This window comes from Pelobates fuscus, chromosome 3, assembly GCF_036172605.1.
Source record: "Pelobates fuscus isolate aPelFus1 chromosome 3, aPelFus1.pri, whole genome shotgun sequence".
NCBI classification, from domain to species: domain Eukaryota; kingdom Metazoa; phylum Chordata; class Amphibia; order Anura; family Pelobatidae; genus Pelobates; species Pelobates fuscus.
Genome location: NC_086319.1, coordinates 405338642 through 405357502, shown reverse-complemented (window position 1 = coordinate 405357502; position 18861 = coordinate 405338642). Strand labels below are relative to the sequence as shown.

At 43.6% G+C, this 18861-nt stretch overlaps 1 protein-coding gene across 1 annotated transcript; it reads left to right on the top strand.

Moving 5' to 3' along the window:
• The first annotated feature begins 666 nt into the window (after positions 1–666).
• On the top strand, positions 667–8598 carry LOC134601956 (zona pellucida sperm-binding protein 3-like). The gene is made up of 8 exons (XM_063446462.1): positions 667–1062; positions 1953–2071; positions 7284–7387; positions 7463–7640; positions 7714–7834; positions 7902–7993; positions 8116–8252; positions 8408–8598. Exons 1-8 carry the CDS (start codon positions 667–669, stop codon positions 8596–8598), a joined length of 1338 nt encoding a protein of 445 aa, XP_063302532.1.
• The last annotated feature ends 10263 nt before the right edge of the window (positions 8599–18861 follow it).

Sequence of the window (18861 nt, the reverse complement as noted above, 5' to 3'; positions counted from 1 at the left end):
GTTTGACTTGAAATTTACTTTGAATTCTCACTTTAATGAATAACCCTGTACGCCATCACCCTCATTATCAAAGTAAATTTCAATTATGAGGCCACAGTAGCTGAATGCAAAGCATAGCTCGCTTAAATAATTCTTCCAATTCAGCTATTTTGGCCTTAAATTTAAACTCGCTTTGAACTCACCTTTGTTACTCACTTTATTCAATAACCCTGTAAGTAACTGATTCCCCCCGCAGCACATGAATACTGTATACAATATATTTTATTTTCTGAGCGAACAACCAATAAATGTCTAGGAACCCATTGAGGACCTAACAACTTTAGTAACTGGTTAAGATGCTTTTACAGGTGTTTGTAATTGTTTTCCCCAGTTAGAGGTACCTGCAGTTGGTGGGTGGGGTTACACAGATGACCTTTCCTAGTTAGAGGAACCTACCTGCAGGTGGTGGGTGGGGCTATACAGATGACCTTTCCTAGTTAGAGGAACCTACCTGCAGGTGGTGGGTGGGGTTATACAGATGACCTTTCCTAGTTAGAGGAACCTACCTGCAGGTGGTGGGTGGGGTTATACAGATTACCTTTCCTAGTTAGAGGAACCTACCTGCAGCTGGTGAGAGAGGTATATAAAGGGCAGGGCTGTACAGGTAGTCATTGTACTGCAGTCAGAATGGGACAGTGGGTTAGACTGAGTTGCCTTCTCTTGGTGTTACTGGTCTCTGGCCCAGAGTTGGCTGTTTCCAGGAAGCATGTCCTAGCCAGGAATCGGAGACAGTATGACTCCTGGTGGGGGAGGACACCATCTGGTTGGGGGTCCTCCAGGCTGAATATTGGGGTTGTGGGTCAGTCCAGACAGCTGCAGACTCCTGTCCACAATCCTATTAGGGTGCAATGTATGGAGGATGCAATGGTGGTATCTGTACAGACAGATCTCTATGGAAATGGGCGGCTGGTGAAAGCCTCTGATCTGAGTCTGGGTCCCAGGCAGTGTATGCCAAGCTCCCAGAGTACAGCAACTACTGTGATCTTCCAGCAGGGGCTGCAGGACTGTGGCAATACCTTACAGGTGAGGAAACGTCTCTCTAGGCATACATGAACTCTGTGTTCTCTTGTGTATGACTTGAAAGTGTGAACTGACTTTTTTAATGTTGGAGATATAGGCAATTGTGTGTATCCAACTAAGGTGTGCATTGTGGTGGATATGGTACTCCTGGTTTCCCATTTTTAAGTTAAAAAGTCCACTATTGCCAATGGAAAGCTCCAAGTTCTTCAGTTGGAATGGCTTATTGGAGCTTGTATCTCTGCTGGAACTAACAAAGGCAGGGAAACCCCATTATGGTGTCTGGAGTGTTGCTTTAAACTCCTTGAAGAGACTATGCAAACACATCCTATGGTCATGTCCAAAGGGGCACATAGTGGTCGATCAGGGTACTCCATGCAAAACCAGGCCTGGGCTTCAAACTTAGATGCTCATCCAGAAGTGACCAATGAAAGACTTCACTCGGAGCCTCTTTAAATAGTCTAAGCATTTTCTTTGGCAGATATCTCTCAATACAAAGATTACGTTTAAACTGTGGTGGGCATAACCATGTGGTGTGTTTATAATTTTTAGTTGCCTTCTAAGACTTTATATTGTATAGAGCTGTGGACTGATGACATATCATGAAGGAGCATAATAGTAAAGGTTGCACAAACTATAGGTGGCCATTGAGTGTTGTGTAGTCCAGATATATTGCGGTTTACTATTTAAGGATTAAAGGGATCTAGTGTATAGATCATACCCATGTAATCTCACTGCTCAGTTCTTGGCTAATTTAGCATTAAATAACTGTTCTGTATTACTGTTCCTTACCTACAACTTGCAGCCATGACAAATGTAGTGGCCAATATCGTGTCAGACAACATCTTCAGTTTGTGGTGTTTCTTGGGTTTTAACAAATCTGTTTGTATTTGCAGATGACTTCAGACTGGCTGATCTATAGCACGAACTTGACCTACAGCCCAACCCCTTCCAGGAACAGTCCCATCATCCGTACCAACTCTGCTGTGATCCCCATCCAGTGCTACTACCTCAGGTGACAACCAGTCTGTTATCTCTCAATCTAGGTTTTCAGGTGAAAATGCCTGTAGTGGTATCAGTCTGACAGTTGCTAGAGGTGTTACTCTGGTAAACACTGCTTTCTCCTCAATACAAAGAAATCCACTTGACCAGAAAAGGGTCAGTCTATGAACCAGTTAAAGGGACACTAGAAGCACCCACACCACTTCAGCTCATTGAAGTGGTCTGGGTGCAGTGACCCTGCCATCCTTAGTAATGCAGCAATGTAAAACACTGCCTTTTTGAGAAACTCTAATGTTCACTTTGCAGGAAGACAGTCTCTAGTGGCTTACTAAACAGAATCCCTTAAATGACACTGGATGCCCTCACACTCTGCATTATGGCATCAGTAAACAAATGACAAAACAAAAAAAGTGACTCAATGTTTTCCTATGGGGAGGGCCTAATGTGCTTGTGGCGCTCAACACCTGTGTATTCGATCCTCCAATCGGCTATCAGAGGTGGAGCGCTGCGGTACATCAGCGTTGGAAGCGGGTGAATAAACTAACTTTGTTTTCCCAACACGAGAACCCCTTAATGATGTCTGTTTGGTACTTTAAGTTGCAATAGCAATTCTAGTAACTGCAATAAAGGGTACAGCTTAGTCACAAATATTACCAAAATAAGTGTAAAGTATTGTGCAAAAACACTAGTGAATAGTCTAGTTTCAATGGTGACTTTCTAATAAGCTGCTGCGACACTATAATGTAATCTTTCTACCTACAAATCCAACCATGAGTAATGCTGTGCTTATAATCTCATATGCTTATTTATTGTGTGTATATCTCTATTTATCTCCATGGCATCAGAGGTAGTAATGTTGGTGCAGAGCTGGTCTTCAGCCTTTAGTGTGCACTCTGCCCTATTCAAACACATATAACCTAAATGTCAGCCCCTGTGGACTTGAACTACAAACCTCATTCCTCTTGCTCTTTCAGTCCACCCAACTGTCCTGCTTTTGGCAAGGCAGTCCCAATTTACAGATAATGTCCTGCCACTGGGGGACGGTCCTCAAGCATATTCTGTACAGTGAGAACTAAAACCTCCAGAGCACTGCATGCATGATCCTGTGTGAGGGGGAGGCTGACATCCCCTTCAGTGGGTGAGCACATCCAGTGACAAGCTGAAGGATGACTCGTATATCTCCATATGTTGGGAGATGTTCATGTCTACCCTGAAGGCAGCAAGCCATAATAAAAACTGCAGCGTTAAATGTCAACATGATTCTGGAACCCCAACATCTCTGGACCTCATTCTCGTAGCATGGTGTATTGTAAGGTGTTTTGGGAAAACCACCCATTCCTAATATCAGGATAAATATCTCCTGATACTGGTTCTAACATATAAAACTCTAGTGCTGTGCCAGCCTATAGCTGTATAAAACCTGCTGCAGTAAAGGGCAGCATCTTTGGTCCAGTCTGGGACAATTACACACTGACTTCAGCCATCCAAGTGTTGTATCACTCCAGCAACCAGCACTAGGACCACACTTCATTAATGCTCTGCGTGGCTGGTCCTGAGTGAGATGCACCATCAGGCTGTAGTGCTTATGGTGCCAGATGTAACCTAGCACATCCCAAATGGCTTCTTTTACAGGATTGGGGAGAGCAGCGCAGGCATCAGCCGTGCTGTCACTGTAATTATAACAATTTGGCTGATCACTGGAATGCTTTGCATATAATTTCTAGTTTCTATTAAATAGATAAAAGTGACTACATTCATTAGTGTATAGCTGCCATGTTATGAAGGATCTCTCAGAAGTCAATACAATATTACCCACAATCCATCAGTCCCACAGTAGGCAAGTGGCACATAAAAGGTATTGCTGTTCAGTGTAAAACTTGGTGATTCAAAGTCAAGCTGAGTATTCTCTAGGACACAGGGTGCATAAGGAAAGTCACACAGATCTTGCATGTGTGATTGGTTGTATAATAGTCTGCCCTACACGTAGCTCCATAACTTTCTGCTGGTTGGTAGATGATGTATGAGGTGAGCTGCTGCACTTGTAACACTACTACATGGTCAGTTTTTAGATTCAGAAATTGCTCTGGTAAACTATTCAGTGGCATACATACAATCCATGGGGCCCCCTGGGTTGCAGGGCAGCTGGGACCTCTGGAGTGACTGGCCTGGTCGCAGCTGTGACTCCTGTCACACAATGTTTTAGTCACCCTCCTGTTTCTTACACTATAGATGCAGGAGGGTGACTTCCCTGGGGGCTCAGCCTGATGTGAGTCGGTCCCCACTCTGACTCATCCTCTCTTCCTCCCGCTCGACAGTCTGATCACTGTGAGGAGTGACCGAGGCAGTCACTTCCTCCCAGGGTCTGTCATCTCAGGGGGCCCAGACACGCTGATCAGGCCCCCTGAAAATCTATAGCCATTGGGTTGCCTTCTCCAGCATGGGCCCCTTCAGGTGCAGCACAAGCCAGGACTGCAACAAATAGAGGCAGGCAAACTGTCACATGGGTCAGCAGTGCGGCCGGGCCCCCCAGAGTGACGGGCCAGGTGCAGCTGTGACCATGGTATCTACGCTACTGTAGTGGAAGTTAGAGAAACATTCTGAGCACAAACAAATCTCTCAATAGTTCTGGTGTAGATCATGCAGTCTCAGGGTTCTAATCCCTGCCACTTAGTGATTCAATCACTTTGTTCAGTCATAGTCATGCTTCTCTGGGAGACTCTCAAAGCCTCAGTCAAATGGTTTAATTTTTAAACTATGTGAAAGCACGGTATGACTTCAAATCCTATTTCCTGCTCTAATGGTCATCAAATCCATGCTTTCCTTTGGGGTCTTACAAGACATGTCTTCATGTAAAGCCTGAGTACATCCAGGAGTTTCAGAGTCAAACTTCATATAGCCCCAAGAAGAAAGCACTAGGCATGTGCATGGGGAAAATTTTTGGTTCGGCATTCCAAACTTCGGCACTTTTGCAGCCGCTTAGTTGATAACTCCCTAATTCCCATACTAAAAATTACTTGGTATTAGTAAATGTTGCCCCTACTCGCTATACCACGAGTAGGAGCATGTCTAGTAAACAGTGAGCAGCCTGTGGCATTAGGTCCCCCTTTAATCTAAAGAGGGGGCCTATTGGGCCCTACAGTTAAATAAGGGGGGACCTAATGTCCCCACCCCTGAGTGGCGGTTGGGGCCCTAAATACTAATGGGGGACCTACAGTAAAATAACAGGGGGACCCTAACATCCTCCCCCTGGCCCCACTCCTGAGTGGCGGTTGGGGCCCTAAATACTAATGGGGGACCTACAGTAAAATAACGGGGGACCCTAACATCTTCCCCCTGGCCCCACTCCTGAGTGGCGGTTGGGGCCCTAAATACTAATGGGGGACCTACAGTAAAATAACGGGGGACCCTAACATCCTCCCCCTGGCCCCACTCCTGAGTGGCGGGTGAGGGCCCTAAATACTAATGGGGGACCTACAGTAAAATAACAGGGGGACCCTAACATCCTCCCCCTGGCCCCACTCCTGAGTGGTGGGTGAGGGCCCTAAAAAAGTTATCTCCCCCCCCAGGTGACTAGGGGTCCCCAAAACCTTAGTCACCCCCTCCCCCCTAAAAAAGGACCCCCCCACCCTAAAAATGAGGGGGCCTTTAACTAAGTACCTGTAAATGAAAAAACTTATCATTCGATGTTTTCTTTCTTCTAAATCTTATTTTTTCAGACCCAAAAAAGGCCCTCAGGGGTGGGGGCCAATAGGTCCCCCCTTTAGTTTAAAAGCCCCCACTCATGTCTCAGGCTGCTCACTGTTTAATAGACATGCCCCTACTCACGGTATAGCAAGTAGGGGCATAATTTACTAATACTAAGTAATCTTTACTTAGTATTAGTAAATTTGGCTGAAAGACCAATTTGGGTCTTTCAGCCTTTTTAGTAGATAACTCCCTAACTCCCACAGTATTAGGGAGCTATCTACTTGTTCATTCCTGTCATTACATTGACTGGCTAAGTAACTTACATTTTATATGATTGTATGTTACTTGATTGTTGTAAGTGTTGCAAATGCTTACAGCTGAATCCTGGCTATGTTTGTATACTTTTATTTAAAATTGTATACAATGTAACCTACTTTCGCTGGGTAAGTATATTAGTACTTGGGCAATACTGTGCTTCGGAACTTAGGCACTTCGGAAATTCTGTATTTTCGACATTCGGAAGTACCCGAATGTCCGAATTGCCCGAAATTCATCAGAATTCATATTCTGACCGAAACAAATTGCACATGTCTAGAAAGCACAGCTTAGCAGAGGGGGCCTTGACAGGGCTTGGAGGCAGGCTTAGGTGGAGCAGGGGTTGGTGATTGACAGATCATGATTCTGGGTAGGCTCATATAAATACTGGCCATTTTATAACACCTCATTACTAATTGATTTACCAGGCTGAATTGGTCCCTCTCTCCCTTTAGTGTTTTTATTCTACCCGCTTGGTCACAGCAGCAGGCTAGTGGAAGGAAAGTTAAGGGGGTAACGGACCTGCTTAAGGAAGCATAGAGCAAGAGTAGTGAGTTTGCTGTTTCAATATGGTCTGGTTACCTGTTGGTGGTTTCGAGCTTGGTAGTTGCTCAGAACCCAGGTGGTGTAGGGGTATCAAGATATACCCCTGCCAGTATCGTGTGGAAAATGTTGGATCTGGTTTTGATATACTTACAGAATCTTATATATGATGGGTCATTGCCTTGCGAATTGATATGTGGGGGTGGGCAATGACTTTTATGTTTATATAGTATTGTTATATATTATAAATAAAAGCTGTGGACATATTGACCCATACCTTAAAGTGTCAGTGTTTCATTGGTGTGGGTTGGGGGAAAAAGGTAATGGTCAGCTCCTCCAGCCCATATGGCAACAATGCACCTGTCATGAAACGGTGAGCACCTCTAGTTTCTCTGAATTGCAATATTTTAGATTGTAGTATTAAAATGACCCTAATGAATTCAATGAGATTATGTGGTCTTGGTCCCTTTTTATTGTAGTGTTTACGAAGGTCAAATATGACTACGCCAGAGGAGGTTTAGCTAGGGATGCATAAACAAGAGTACTCCATTCTCTGCCATTTGAGTAAAACCAGTGATTTTATTTCTTAAGCTAAAATTCTGGTGCACTTTAAAAACATTAATTCAGAACCTACTGAAAGGAATGATTACTTCACATGACAATACATTTATTCTCTGCAGACATGGCAATGTGAGCAGCAATGCTATCAAACCAACATGGATTCCCTTCAGCTCCACCATATCCGCAGAGGAACGTCTGTCCTTCTCGTTGATGCTGATGAAAGGTAACTACTGTCTAGATGTTATGGGTGACTCCTGTCTCTGCTGTCACTAACCCCATTCAATGTGTAACCTTCCAGATGACTGGAGTGCCCCACGGACATCTTCAATATTCAATTTAGGTGACATATTCCACATAGAGGCTTCTGTTGACACAACAAACCATGTGCCTATGATGATCTTCGTGGACAGCTGTGTGGCAACATTATCCCCTGATGCCACCTCCAGCCCTCATTATGACATCATTGCTCAGAATGGGTAGGTTATGCCGCTTGTGGAATTGTGGTAGCTGAAAGGTTATACCCTTTCTAAACCAGTCTGTGCTTTGCAGGTGTTTGTTGGATGGCAAACAGGAGGATTCATCCTCTGCCTTTAGATCCCCGAGACCCACACCAGACCGGCTCCAGTTCACAGTTGATGCCTTCAGATTTGTTGGATCTGATAACTCCATGGTGAGTATCTAATCATACGTCTCTGTACAGTTTGAGAAACCTCTCTAAATGTAACCTCTGTTTGTAGATCTACATCACCTGTAACTTGCGAGCTGTTGCAGCAAGCCAGGTTCCTGATCCCATGAACAAGGCCTGTTCCTTTAGCAAATCCTCCAACCTGTAAGTAGTAAATCCCAAGCAGTATTGTTGGCAACACTGAGGCTTGAGGACACAGCTGTTAGTAAATATTCTAACTGAGGCTAAATCCTCAAATGGATTAATGTTTTTCTTTTCTTCCTTAGTTGGAATGCTCTGGAAGGAAATGGTGCCATATGCAGCTGTTGTGAGACTGGAAACTGTGCTACAACTGGTAGCAGCCGGAGACTTAATCCATGGTATCCTGGACAAAGGGGTGTTGGCAAGAGAGAAGCTCCATCTGGTGAGTTAAATAATTTCACTTAAATTCAAGCTTCATTTAATTCAGTGTGATGCCATAACTGGCCTGGTACCACTTATCCTGGCTCATTTCCATGACTGGGGTACTTCAAATCCTCCGACCTATCAGCATGTACTGAGTCCTACTTGTTTTCACAGGACCTCTGTTAGACCAAGAACACAAATGGGCAACATTGGGACCTCTGCTGGTGGTTGGTGCGGAGCAGAACCAGGTGCTTGCTGTGACCCAAGAATCTACAAATGTGGAGCTCTGGGTGTTGGTGACCCTTGGTATCCTGAGTATGGCTGTCATTGTGGTTGGAGCTTTTGTAGCATTTATTATGAAGTAGTCATGGTCTCTAAGCTGAGCAAAAATAAAACCTCTTAAAAGCTAATGTGTTGCTTCATTATTTGGGTAGACCATTCTACGAAGGTGCCTATAACATGGAGGGGACCTGCTAGAATAAACCATGTCCTTTTTGGGCATGTTGGAATAGAAGATGCAATAACTGTATAATCTTGCTGAATTTCCCAAAAGTAGCTTGTCACTAATTTGATCAAATGGATACATGGCTTTAGCATAAAGCTTTCTGAAGCCATTATTTAAACCTTATTAAAATGTCTAGTACATCAGTATTCCACAACGTATAACCGAATAGAAACTTCTATTTTGAGATTTCACTCGCGTTTAGTGAATAAATTGTATAAAGGAAGAAACTCCAGAATGTGGGAGTCTGGTAAGCTGGAAACACAGGTACAAGCAGTAAATGATTAAGCTGTGACTTCAGTGTTGGACAATTTGATTAACTTGGTTTGCAGCACAAAACCATCTGTCTAGGGGTTCATCTACTAGACCAGTTAATCTCATTAATGATTGCAGTTTTTGAGAAACTGCAGGACTAAGGCTGCATCAGACAGCCACAAGTCACTTCCTGGTAAGCAACTTTTGGTTGCCGACATCTCCTCACGCTCTGCATGAGGACATGAGCGTCTGGAAAATAAATGCTTTACTTTGGGGATGGTCCAATAACCTTACTGCGCATGTGCATTATCCCTTGCCAGTGGAAGCAGAGTAGCTAGGGAGACCTGCACTGGAATCGGTTGAGGACACAAAGACTTCCCATGCTGGGGGCAGAGGGAGCTATAGTGTACCAATATAGGGGTATATTCCTTACACTATAGAATGCCTCTGCCTCTACTACATTAGTAGGTAGATACAGTGATCTCTCAAAACAAGGCATCAGAAATGTGAAGTGCAAAATGAATAAACAAGGGGGTGAAGCTAGTGCTGGAGAGACTTAAAGCAGCACTGTCATGGCCAAACGTCCTCTCGATCTCAGGATCACTTCTTCCCATCTAATCTAGTTGTCTTTAAATCATAAAACAAAGTAGGGCCTTCTTTATCTTGTGTATTCCTACATTTGACCCACTCTGATTTCCTGTGGGTCAGAGTAATGTTCCCACAATACTCTCCCTTTCATCTGTTCTTGTGATGCCAGTGTTCACTATTCCCGAACGTCCTGTCATTTACAGACTTTTGTCCTAACAATGAACAGTTCATTCATGTTAAAACAACATTCAGTACTTTCAGTTTAGTTTGAAATTTAATTCAAAGGAATTAAGTTCCAATCTGTGGCTGCATCTTGCAACCACTTAGTAGATTGCTCCTTATCTAACAAAGTAAAGATTACTTGGTATTAAATCTGCCCCTACTTGCTATAGCCACAGGATGCTCACCCTTTATAAAAAAAGGGGGGAAAAAAAAGAACCCTCACTTTCATAAATGTCCCCCCCCTGCAGGCTTTTTCAACTACACAGGGCACTTGGGGTCCCCCACTCATGAGCACCAGGTGAGGGCTCTAAATGACAATGGGGGACCCTTCTGTACTCCCTGGCAATGGGTCTGGGCTAAATGTAAAAATACCAGCCCCCCAGGTGACTTAGGATCCCCTAGTCACCCCCACCCAAACATATGAAGCCCTACCTTAAAATAGGTGGGGGGAGAGACAATAAAACGAATTACCATTTAAATGCAATAGAGGCTGAGCACGCACAACTTACACACAAAATGGCGGATCTGGAAGACCGGTCGTGCTGAAATGTGCACTTATGTGGTATTGCAGACAGTTTTGGCAAAGGCACTGCCCACCTACAGCCAAGATCTAAGTAAAGTACTTGTCCCTACTCTTGAACACTCTGCCTGGATATTCGATCTGTACACAGATTACCGAGGACTCCACAACTCGCGGAAGGCACAATAGTGAGATTGCACTACTACCAATCTAAGGACTTGTTGCTGCAAACACCAGGACAATGTCTACTTTGCTTAATCCCTATCAAGACCTACTAGTCTTTGCAGATCTATCAGCCCTTACCATGGCCAGAAGGGAATTTGTGAATGCAACTAAAGTCTTGCGAAATCATAGGATATCTTTCCGTTGGGGGTACCACACACAGCTGCTGATCTGGCGTAATGGGCTAATGCACTCAATCCTCAACCCAGAAACTGGCATAAAGGAGCTGATCGAATGGGCACTGCTAACATCGGATCAAGAATCTCAGAGCTCCTCACTTAAGTTACAACCATAATGGAGAAAGACTGGATCCCCAAGCCATCCGTGAACTCTCACATGCCTACATTTATTTTATTTCTTGACTCAAAGGAGGCTATAAACATTGGCAATCATGTGTGCTCCTAGGATTTATCCAGTAAAGACTGGGGGTCCTTTTGTGGTATCCTTTTTATTATTTACACATCGTATTGAACCTATAATTATTGCTGCTGTTATGCTATATAACTTGTCCCCTGTAATGTCTGTTGAACTAATCTATCTTGGAGTACTCTTGACAGCGCACCCTAGTAAAGGGTGGGATAGTGGAACATAACCCAGAGCACGGTATAAATGGTGGCTATATGATCTACATGGGAATCCTTAGTGGTAATAGGCTGCGGAAGGCTTGTGCTGCCTAGTTAGGCCAGCACAGATTTTATGTTCTTCTTTGTTATTTATGTTTTCATTCAAGTTAATATTCAAGCATAAAACTTCTAAGTCCCGATTTACCTAGCATACTGATGTATGCCAATGCAGTGAGACCTTTATTCAATATGAGAATAGACCAGCAGCCCTCCTTCCAGCAATCCTTGTTATAGTTTAAAGAAAAAAAAAAAAAAAAAAAAAAAAACTGTTACTTCTGTATAAGTTCTCTTTACGGAATGCTGACTGACTAATGGATATATGACCTAACTTTATTTACTCAATGTATGCTATGGTCAAAAAGTATTAATGTATACCAAACATCGAAGCATCCTTAGGCCTCGCTATGAGTGGTCCTCTCTACACGCCCACCTGGCTGGTATACGGAACTTATTATGTTCCCTTGCCTAGCCACTAAAATTCCCTTCTCATCAAGTTGTTTTTGTTCTTTTTTTTTTGCAGTTAATTTTATCCCTGTTGAGCCTCCTAAAACTTGTATTACCCTTTCCAGGTGTGGCACGTGTGGATTGGAAAATACTGTACTGTTTATGTAAATATAAGATGCAGTGGTTTGGTAAGGCCGAATGTATAATCCTCATAATAGAATGTCCACTTACATTAGATTATTCATGGCCTTTCCTCCATAAAAAATAAAACAAAACATTAACTACTAAAGTATGGCATCAACTTTTTGAATCGTCTCCATGAATGTTAATGGGCTTAATAGCCCACCTAGAAGACGGTTATTTTACCAGGATATGTGGAAATCCAGGGCCGCAGGAATATGCCTCCAAAAAAAAACATTTGTGTGCAAAGGATCCCCCTAACGTATGCTCTTAATGTTATCCCCAGGCAATATCATGCATACTCGCCTAGTAAATCTAAAGGGTTATCTATTTTAATTCATGCAGATTGGGGATACACAATATACGCATGCAATGGGATGTTTATTAATCCCGGTAGACTCCCTAAATGGTATTCAAATGACCTTAGCTTCCTTGTATGCAGGGAATTAGATTAATTAATTAGATTAATAGGTATAAAGAGTCCCTCCTCCCCCTACACTACAGTCCAATTATAAAGCTGAAAAAATCAAAGAATAGGCGGGAACCCTCATGCTGCCATGAGAAATAGCCAGGAAAAGAAAAATACGGTAAGATTGTCATACATTTTCTCTATTCCTGGCTAATCATCACTTATGTTTTGGATCAAAGAAAACTTTGATTATTTGTTTATCTACTCCTTCCAAATTGATTGATTAATGCGTGCACGCTTTCCCTAGAAGTAATTCACACCGGAGACAAAGGTTCTGATCAGTTAAATACTAAGGAATGCTTTATTCCCCAGAGTGGGGTTCTCCTTCTTAAAGCAAAAATACGTCACAGTTTAAACATACACTATCAATTCAACAATTGGTTAACAGTCTAAAAGGGTCCCACCCTACAGGATGTGATGTCATCATTACAGAGCTCTTCCCCCCATATTCCAGCTCCGGCTTGGATACATGAAGGAAGGGGAAGTGAGTAGTTTCTTTGTTACTTTAACAGTGATTCTCCATTTTGTTGCACGTGGAATTGGCACAAAGGAAGTGGGGGAGGAGTTAGCAAAGGAGGCTAACTATTAACACAAGAATGTGTAACAGAATGTGTAACAAGAAACTTGCAGAGGAAATAATGACTGAACCATAAAGGGGGAAGGGAATATTTACTCTAGCAGCCAGTTTTAACATAGTGAACACATAATAAATAGACATTAGTAAATAGCTATTTTGGTTTAATTCTTCTGTCCATAACAGTCCCCCCTAAAAATGGCTATTTTACTAATACTGTCCCTATAGAAAAATAACAAAAGGCTATCTTGCACATCTGTCTGAACAGGCCTCGAACGATTCACTGCGCGGCTACCCCATAGCAGCTTGTCCACTACTTCTCCCGCGACAGACTTTTGCCCATAGAGACAGAGGCTATCCCTGAATGTCCTTAAGAGGAAGTAGCTATTGATTTAGTGCGGTGGAACTGTAAGGGTGTATGTGGTGTATCACGGTCTATGCCATCAATCTCTTGGTGAAGGAAGGTCGGGGTGGTCTGGTCGATTGTCTGATCAACTGTCTTTTGTAGGCATTTCTTAAGACAAGGTAATACACAACAAACAAGAAGAGCGAGGATGATTATCGTTATTAAAATGGCAACACCTATTTGGGCCAGAGCACCTTGCCATCCAGACATCCCTCCAAACCATCTTTCCCATGTATCTGTGGCCCCAGAATTCCTTTTCAGTTCATTGGATAAACTTTTTAACTTTTCTATTGCCAACGTTACCTTACCATTAGGGCCTGTATTATCTGGGATATAGGTACAGCATGTCATGGTGTCTGGGAGTATTTTACATACTCCCCCTTTCTCTGCCAGAATCATGTCTAAGGCCATTCTATTCTGGAAGGTCATCTGGGAAGTAGCTTGTAACTGTTCCGCCAAACCCTGGAGGGCATCTCTTGTATAATTTACAAAACGTTGTTGGTTATAATAGATGTAATTAATCCAATTTAAATTTTTATTGGCCGTGATGATTGGAAAAATAGATTCAAACCCTGCGGACACTTCATCTCTTGCTTTAAATTCATTTGGCACCCCCCTTGGCACTCCTATGGTATCTATATAAATATGGGGATCAAAACTGCCTTTTACAGGAGTATCTCTCTTTATTCTAGAGTATTGGTGTAACGTACCTGAGGTATCTTGGTGTCCGTCAGAGATTATGTGTATAGGCATAATTACCTTAGCTAGAGCACATTCTCCCCACCATATGCCTTCCAATCTGGTTCTAATCTGCATATCCCCACAAATCCAATATATGTCTCCAAGGGATCTTATGTGTTGTTGGATAAAGGCAACTGGAATTGGGCTATATGTGGCACAGTACTTACCAGTGAAATTACCAAAGAATTGGCCTACCCCATCATATATACCATAACAAGTGTAGTTCCCTGGATATATGGTGATACCTTTATCTGGCTTGACATCTTTAAGGACAACTGGGTATTCCTTTATCCATGATTCACATTCCGTCCGGTTGGTTTTAAGTATAGTATAGAGACTTAGGAAACACATCTCTATCTCCGGAGGTATGTTCAAAGGGACAGTACCTAAGTGAGGCCTCGCTCCTCCACAGACATAGCAGTTAGATCTGTTGTGTTTGTTAGCATTCTATTTCATCCACTCAAGCCATAAGTTAGTGTCAGAGAAACCCGTCTCTACAGCCATAGTGTCCTCATACGTGGGGTTAGCTATAGCTATCATCTCTTTTAGAGTTTTGATATGTGGCTTAAGAGGATTAATAGTCATGTGTGTGGCTCCTACCCATTCAGGTGAGTCATACATGTCACGTAAGTAAAAGGTCCCCTGTTTATTGTATGAACCTCCTCCCTTCCAGTACATTCCCATTACATATTGCCCAACATCTCCAGGACTGGGGTGTTCTATGTTTAAAGCTAGTTTCATAGGTGTCGCCCCCCCTGGTTTCCTGAACGTCATTCTTTTCAGTAAGCACTCCCCATTTTTATCTAATCTGTCTAAGGCACTTTGGGGTCTATAGCCCCAGGCTGGCCCTGTATTCCACCCTGCTGCCTTCCATGAACTACACTCATATCCCCAGTAGTCATTAGTCACACATATGTATGGGTCCTTAATGTTAGGTATATCTTTGTACACTGTTGACAACAACGCTGGTGGAAAAGTACAGTTTACGATATCACAATAATCAAATGCAAATGTGGCTACCCGTGTATTAGAGGAATTGTACCAAAATGTATAAACATGATTGTCTTTGGTTATAGGGACTTGTTGGGCCTGTATCAGACCTAGCAGCAAGAACAAATACACAAAATTCATATTATAACAGGATCTGGTTCCTCTGGAGCTGGAACTTTCTTGCAGTGTGAAGCGTGTATCCAAGAGTTCTTTCCAGCCAATTTAACTGAGGTAGTCGTGGTTAGAAGGACTTGGAACGGACCATCATATCTGGGTTCAAGGGTATGTTTTCTCACAAACTTCTTAACCAGAACCCAATCACCAGGGAGCAACTTGTGTGTGCCTGTATCAGACTCTGGATCTGGAATGGAAGAAAACACTTGGGCATGTATCTTGTTTAAAACTTGGGAAAGACCAGTCACATAATTAACCATAACATCTGATTGCAGTTGGAGTTGTTGAGGAAAGTAACAACCTAACCTAGGGGCTGAACCAAACAAAATCTCATAGGGAGAAAGGTTAAACTTCCCTCTTGGTGTGTACCTGACACTAAATAGAGCTATGGGGAGACTCTCTGGACAGGGTAGGTTAGTTTCTTGGGCCATCTTAAGCATTCTGGCTTTTAAGGTGCCATTCATGCTTTCTACCTTACCACTACTTTGTGGGTTATAGGGTGTGTGAAATGCAAGGGTCACCCCTAGTGCTGCTCAGACTTCCTTAGTTACTAGTGCTGTAAAAGCCGGGCCCTGGTCACTTTCAATCACTTCAGGAACTCCATATCTACAGACAATTTCAGTGAGCAACCGCTTGGCAGTGGTCTTGGCGGTCATATTAGTAACCGGGAAAGCTTCTGGCCATCCTGAGAACATGTCCACCATAACTAGGGCATATTCATACCGGCCACTCTTTGGCATCTGAATGTGGTCAATTTGGACTCTCTGGAATGGGTAGTGTGGCTTCGCCAGATGTTTGGGGAAAACTTTCTCCAATTTTCCCGGATTGCACTTGGCACAGATAGCACAAGACTTACAGTAGTTTTTAGTCAGAGTGGTAATACCTGGTGCTTCGAAATATTTACCAATTAAAGAGTTCATGAGGGTCTTAGACAAGTGCGCTGCTCCGTGGGCCCATTGAACCACAGCCGGATACATACATTTAGGCAGACAAAATTTGAGATTAATAGTATATACTCCATCCTGTAAGGTCGCTCCCTTCTGTTTCCAGCTTTGCTTTTCTTCGGGACTTACAGCTGCTTGCTGTTCTTTCAAAAACTTGAGGTCCGTAGGTAAGGTTTGCATGGGAAAAATAGTAATTTCCTCACCGGACACTTTTCTGTCCACTTCCCTTGATTGACATGCAGCATCTTTGGCAGCTTGGTCAGCTTTATGATTGCCACATGTTTCTTCCGAATTCCGTCTTCCATGGGCCTTTACTTTCAGTATGGCCACTTCTTCAGGAAGGAGTAAAGCATCCATCAATTCCTTGATAGCTGTACCATGTTTAACTGGTGTACCGGTTGCAGTTAGAAAACCTCTTGTTTTCCATATTAATCCAAAATCATGTGCTACGCCCAGGGCATATCTTGAATCGGTGTAAATATTAACACGCTTCCCTTCAAACATTTGGCATGCTACAGTGAGGGCTTTTAGTTCAGCTTCTTGAGCAGACATAGACGGAGGAAGTGGGGATGCTTGAAGTACCTGATCTACTGTGGTCACTGCAAATCCAGTGTGGTATCTTCCTTGTTCATCTGCAAATCTGGAGCCATCCACAAACAGTGTGCAGTCAGGATCTGGCAGAGCCGTTTCATGTACTGTAGGAAGATGGGTTGTTTCCATGTTCATCTGTTCAAAACAATCATGGGGGACGTCTGGGTCAGAATCTATGGGAGGGGCATCTTCACATATTTCTGTGTGATACTGTGGGTAACCAGTAGTCTTACAATTCACAGTTCGTTTGGTAACATCTTCTGCAGAAAGTTGGTCTTGATCTGTTGCACTCCATGCTTTGGCTAATGGACCAAGTTCCTTCCATGAGATATTTGGAGATTTAGTAATAGAGACATGAGGAACTGCCATCTCCCAATGGTGATACATATGAGTCACTTCTGTGGGTAATTGGACTAAAACTACAGTGTTACCTTTTGTATCACAGTATATGTCTGTCAAAGTGAGAGGTACTTCAATCAATTGAAACAGTTCTTCTTCATACTGAGGGTCAGGCCCCGACACGTCTCTGAACCATAAAGTACAATGCCATAGAGGAGATGGCTGTTCATCGTGTGGTACTGTGGGCATATGGACATCCAGATCAAGGAAGGCATCAGGATCTATGTTCAGACTATACCAATAGTGTGGTACTCCCCCCTTGGGAAGTGGCAGAAGAGTGGCAGGATTCAAAGTGTAACATCGCTGTAAAGAGACATTATCGGGTAACATTAAAGTTGTTTGGAGACGAAGATGCCTTTGAGTAGAGAGATGTTTAGGTTGAACTTGGTTTAGTATCGCAGAAATATCATGGGGAGCGAGAATGGTTAGCTTGTGACCAAGGATTATGTCACATGTCTTGTCCAGCAGAGCACTTGCTGCAAATACAGCCCGAAGACAGGAGGGTCCTCCCCTGGCCACAGGATCCAACTGGCAGGAGTAATACCCTATTGGACATTGACGAGACCCATGAGACTGAGTGAGAACACCAGATGCATGACCCATCTTTTCGTATACAAAGAGCTTGAAGGGCTTCTCGTAATTGGGAAGGCCCAGAGCAGGAGCAGTAACAACAGCACGTCGTAATGCGAAGAAGCTGGTAAGGGATTCAGGAGAAAAAGTAAATGGTTCCGTTTTGAGGGCATTGTAGAGCGGCTGCAACAGTGTAGAGGCTTCAGGAATCCAGGCTCTGCAGTAAGAGATAAGACCCAGGAAGGCATGGAGGGACTTATGAGCCGATGGAGGGCATAGTGATGTAATAACCCGCACTTTGTCTCTAGTAAGGTGTCGGGTGCCATGAGAAAGACAATGCCCCAAAAAGATCACCGATGGTCGGCACCACTGCAATTTCTTCTTAGATGCTTTACAACCTTGGGCGGCCAGGAAACAGAGGAAAACTTCAGAGGCACATTCTGCAGTTGGGAGATCATCAGCACAGAGAAGGAGATCGTCCACGTATTGCAGGAGAACCACGTCTGTGTGAGATTTCTGCCATGGTTCCAGGATGTATGCCATGGCTCTTGCAAACTGGCTTGGGGAATTTTGTGCTCCCTGGGGCATTACAGTCCAGGTGTATTGTTGGCGGTCATGAGTAAATGCGAACAGGTATTGGCAAGAGGGATGCAAAGGCACGCTGAAGTAGGCATTTGCCAAATCCACCACTGTGAAGAATTTAGCTGACGGAGGGACCAGGGATAGAAGAGTATGAGGATTTGGAACAATGGGGGTTTCCAAGATGGTAACATCATTGACTGCTCTGAGGTCTTGAACCATCCTGTACTTGTCCGGCTCACCCTTTTCTGTCTTTTTCTTAACAGGAAACAAAGGAGTATTACAAGGCGATACACATTTAACCAGAGCACCCGCAGCCAGCAGAGTTTCAACTTGTTTGGAGATAGAAAGGGACTGAGCAGGAGTCAATGGATATTGTGGTCTTCTGGGCGGACTTGCACCTTGGAGCAACTGCACAAGTATCGGAGGAACTTTAAGACGTCCAATATCATCGGGACCAGTAGACCACAGTTGCACAGGAACTCTGTCAAGCGCACTGGGGGCATTATCTGGGACCCTTGCATTCCCATGTGGTGACTCCATGTGGAGTAGGAGGGGTAAAGAACAAAGGGCTGAGGTATCATCACTGGAGAGAGGGGTCAATAACTGAACCTTACCATCTGGAGTAAAGGAGA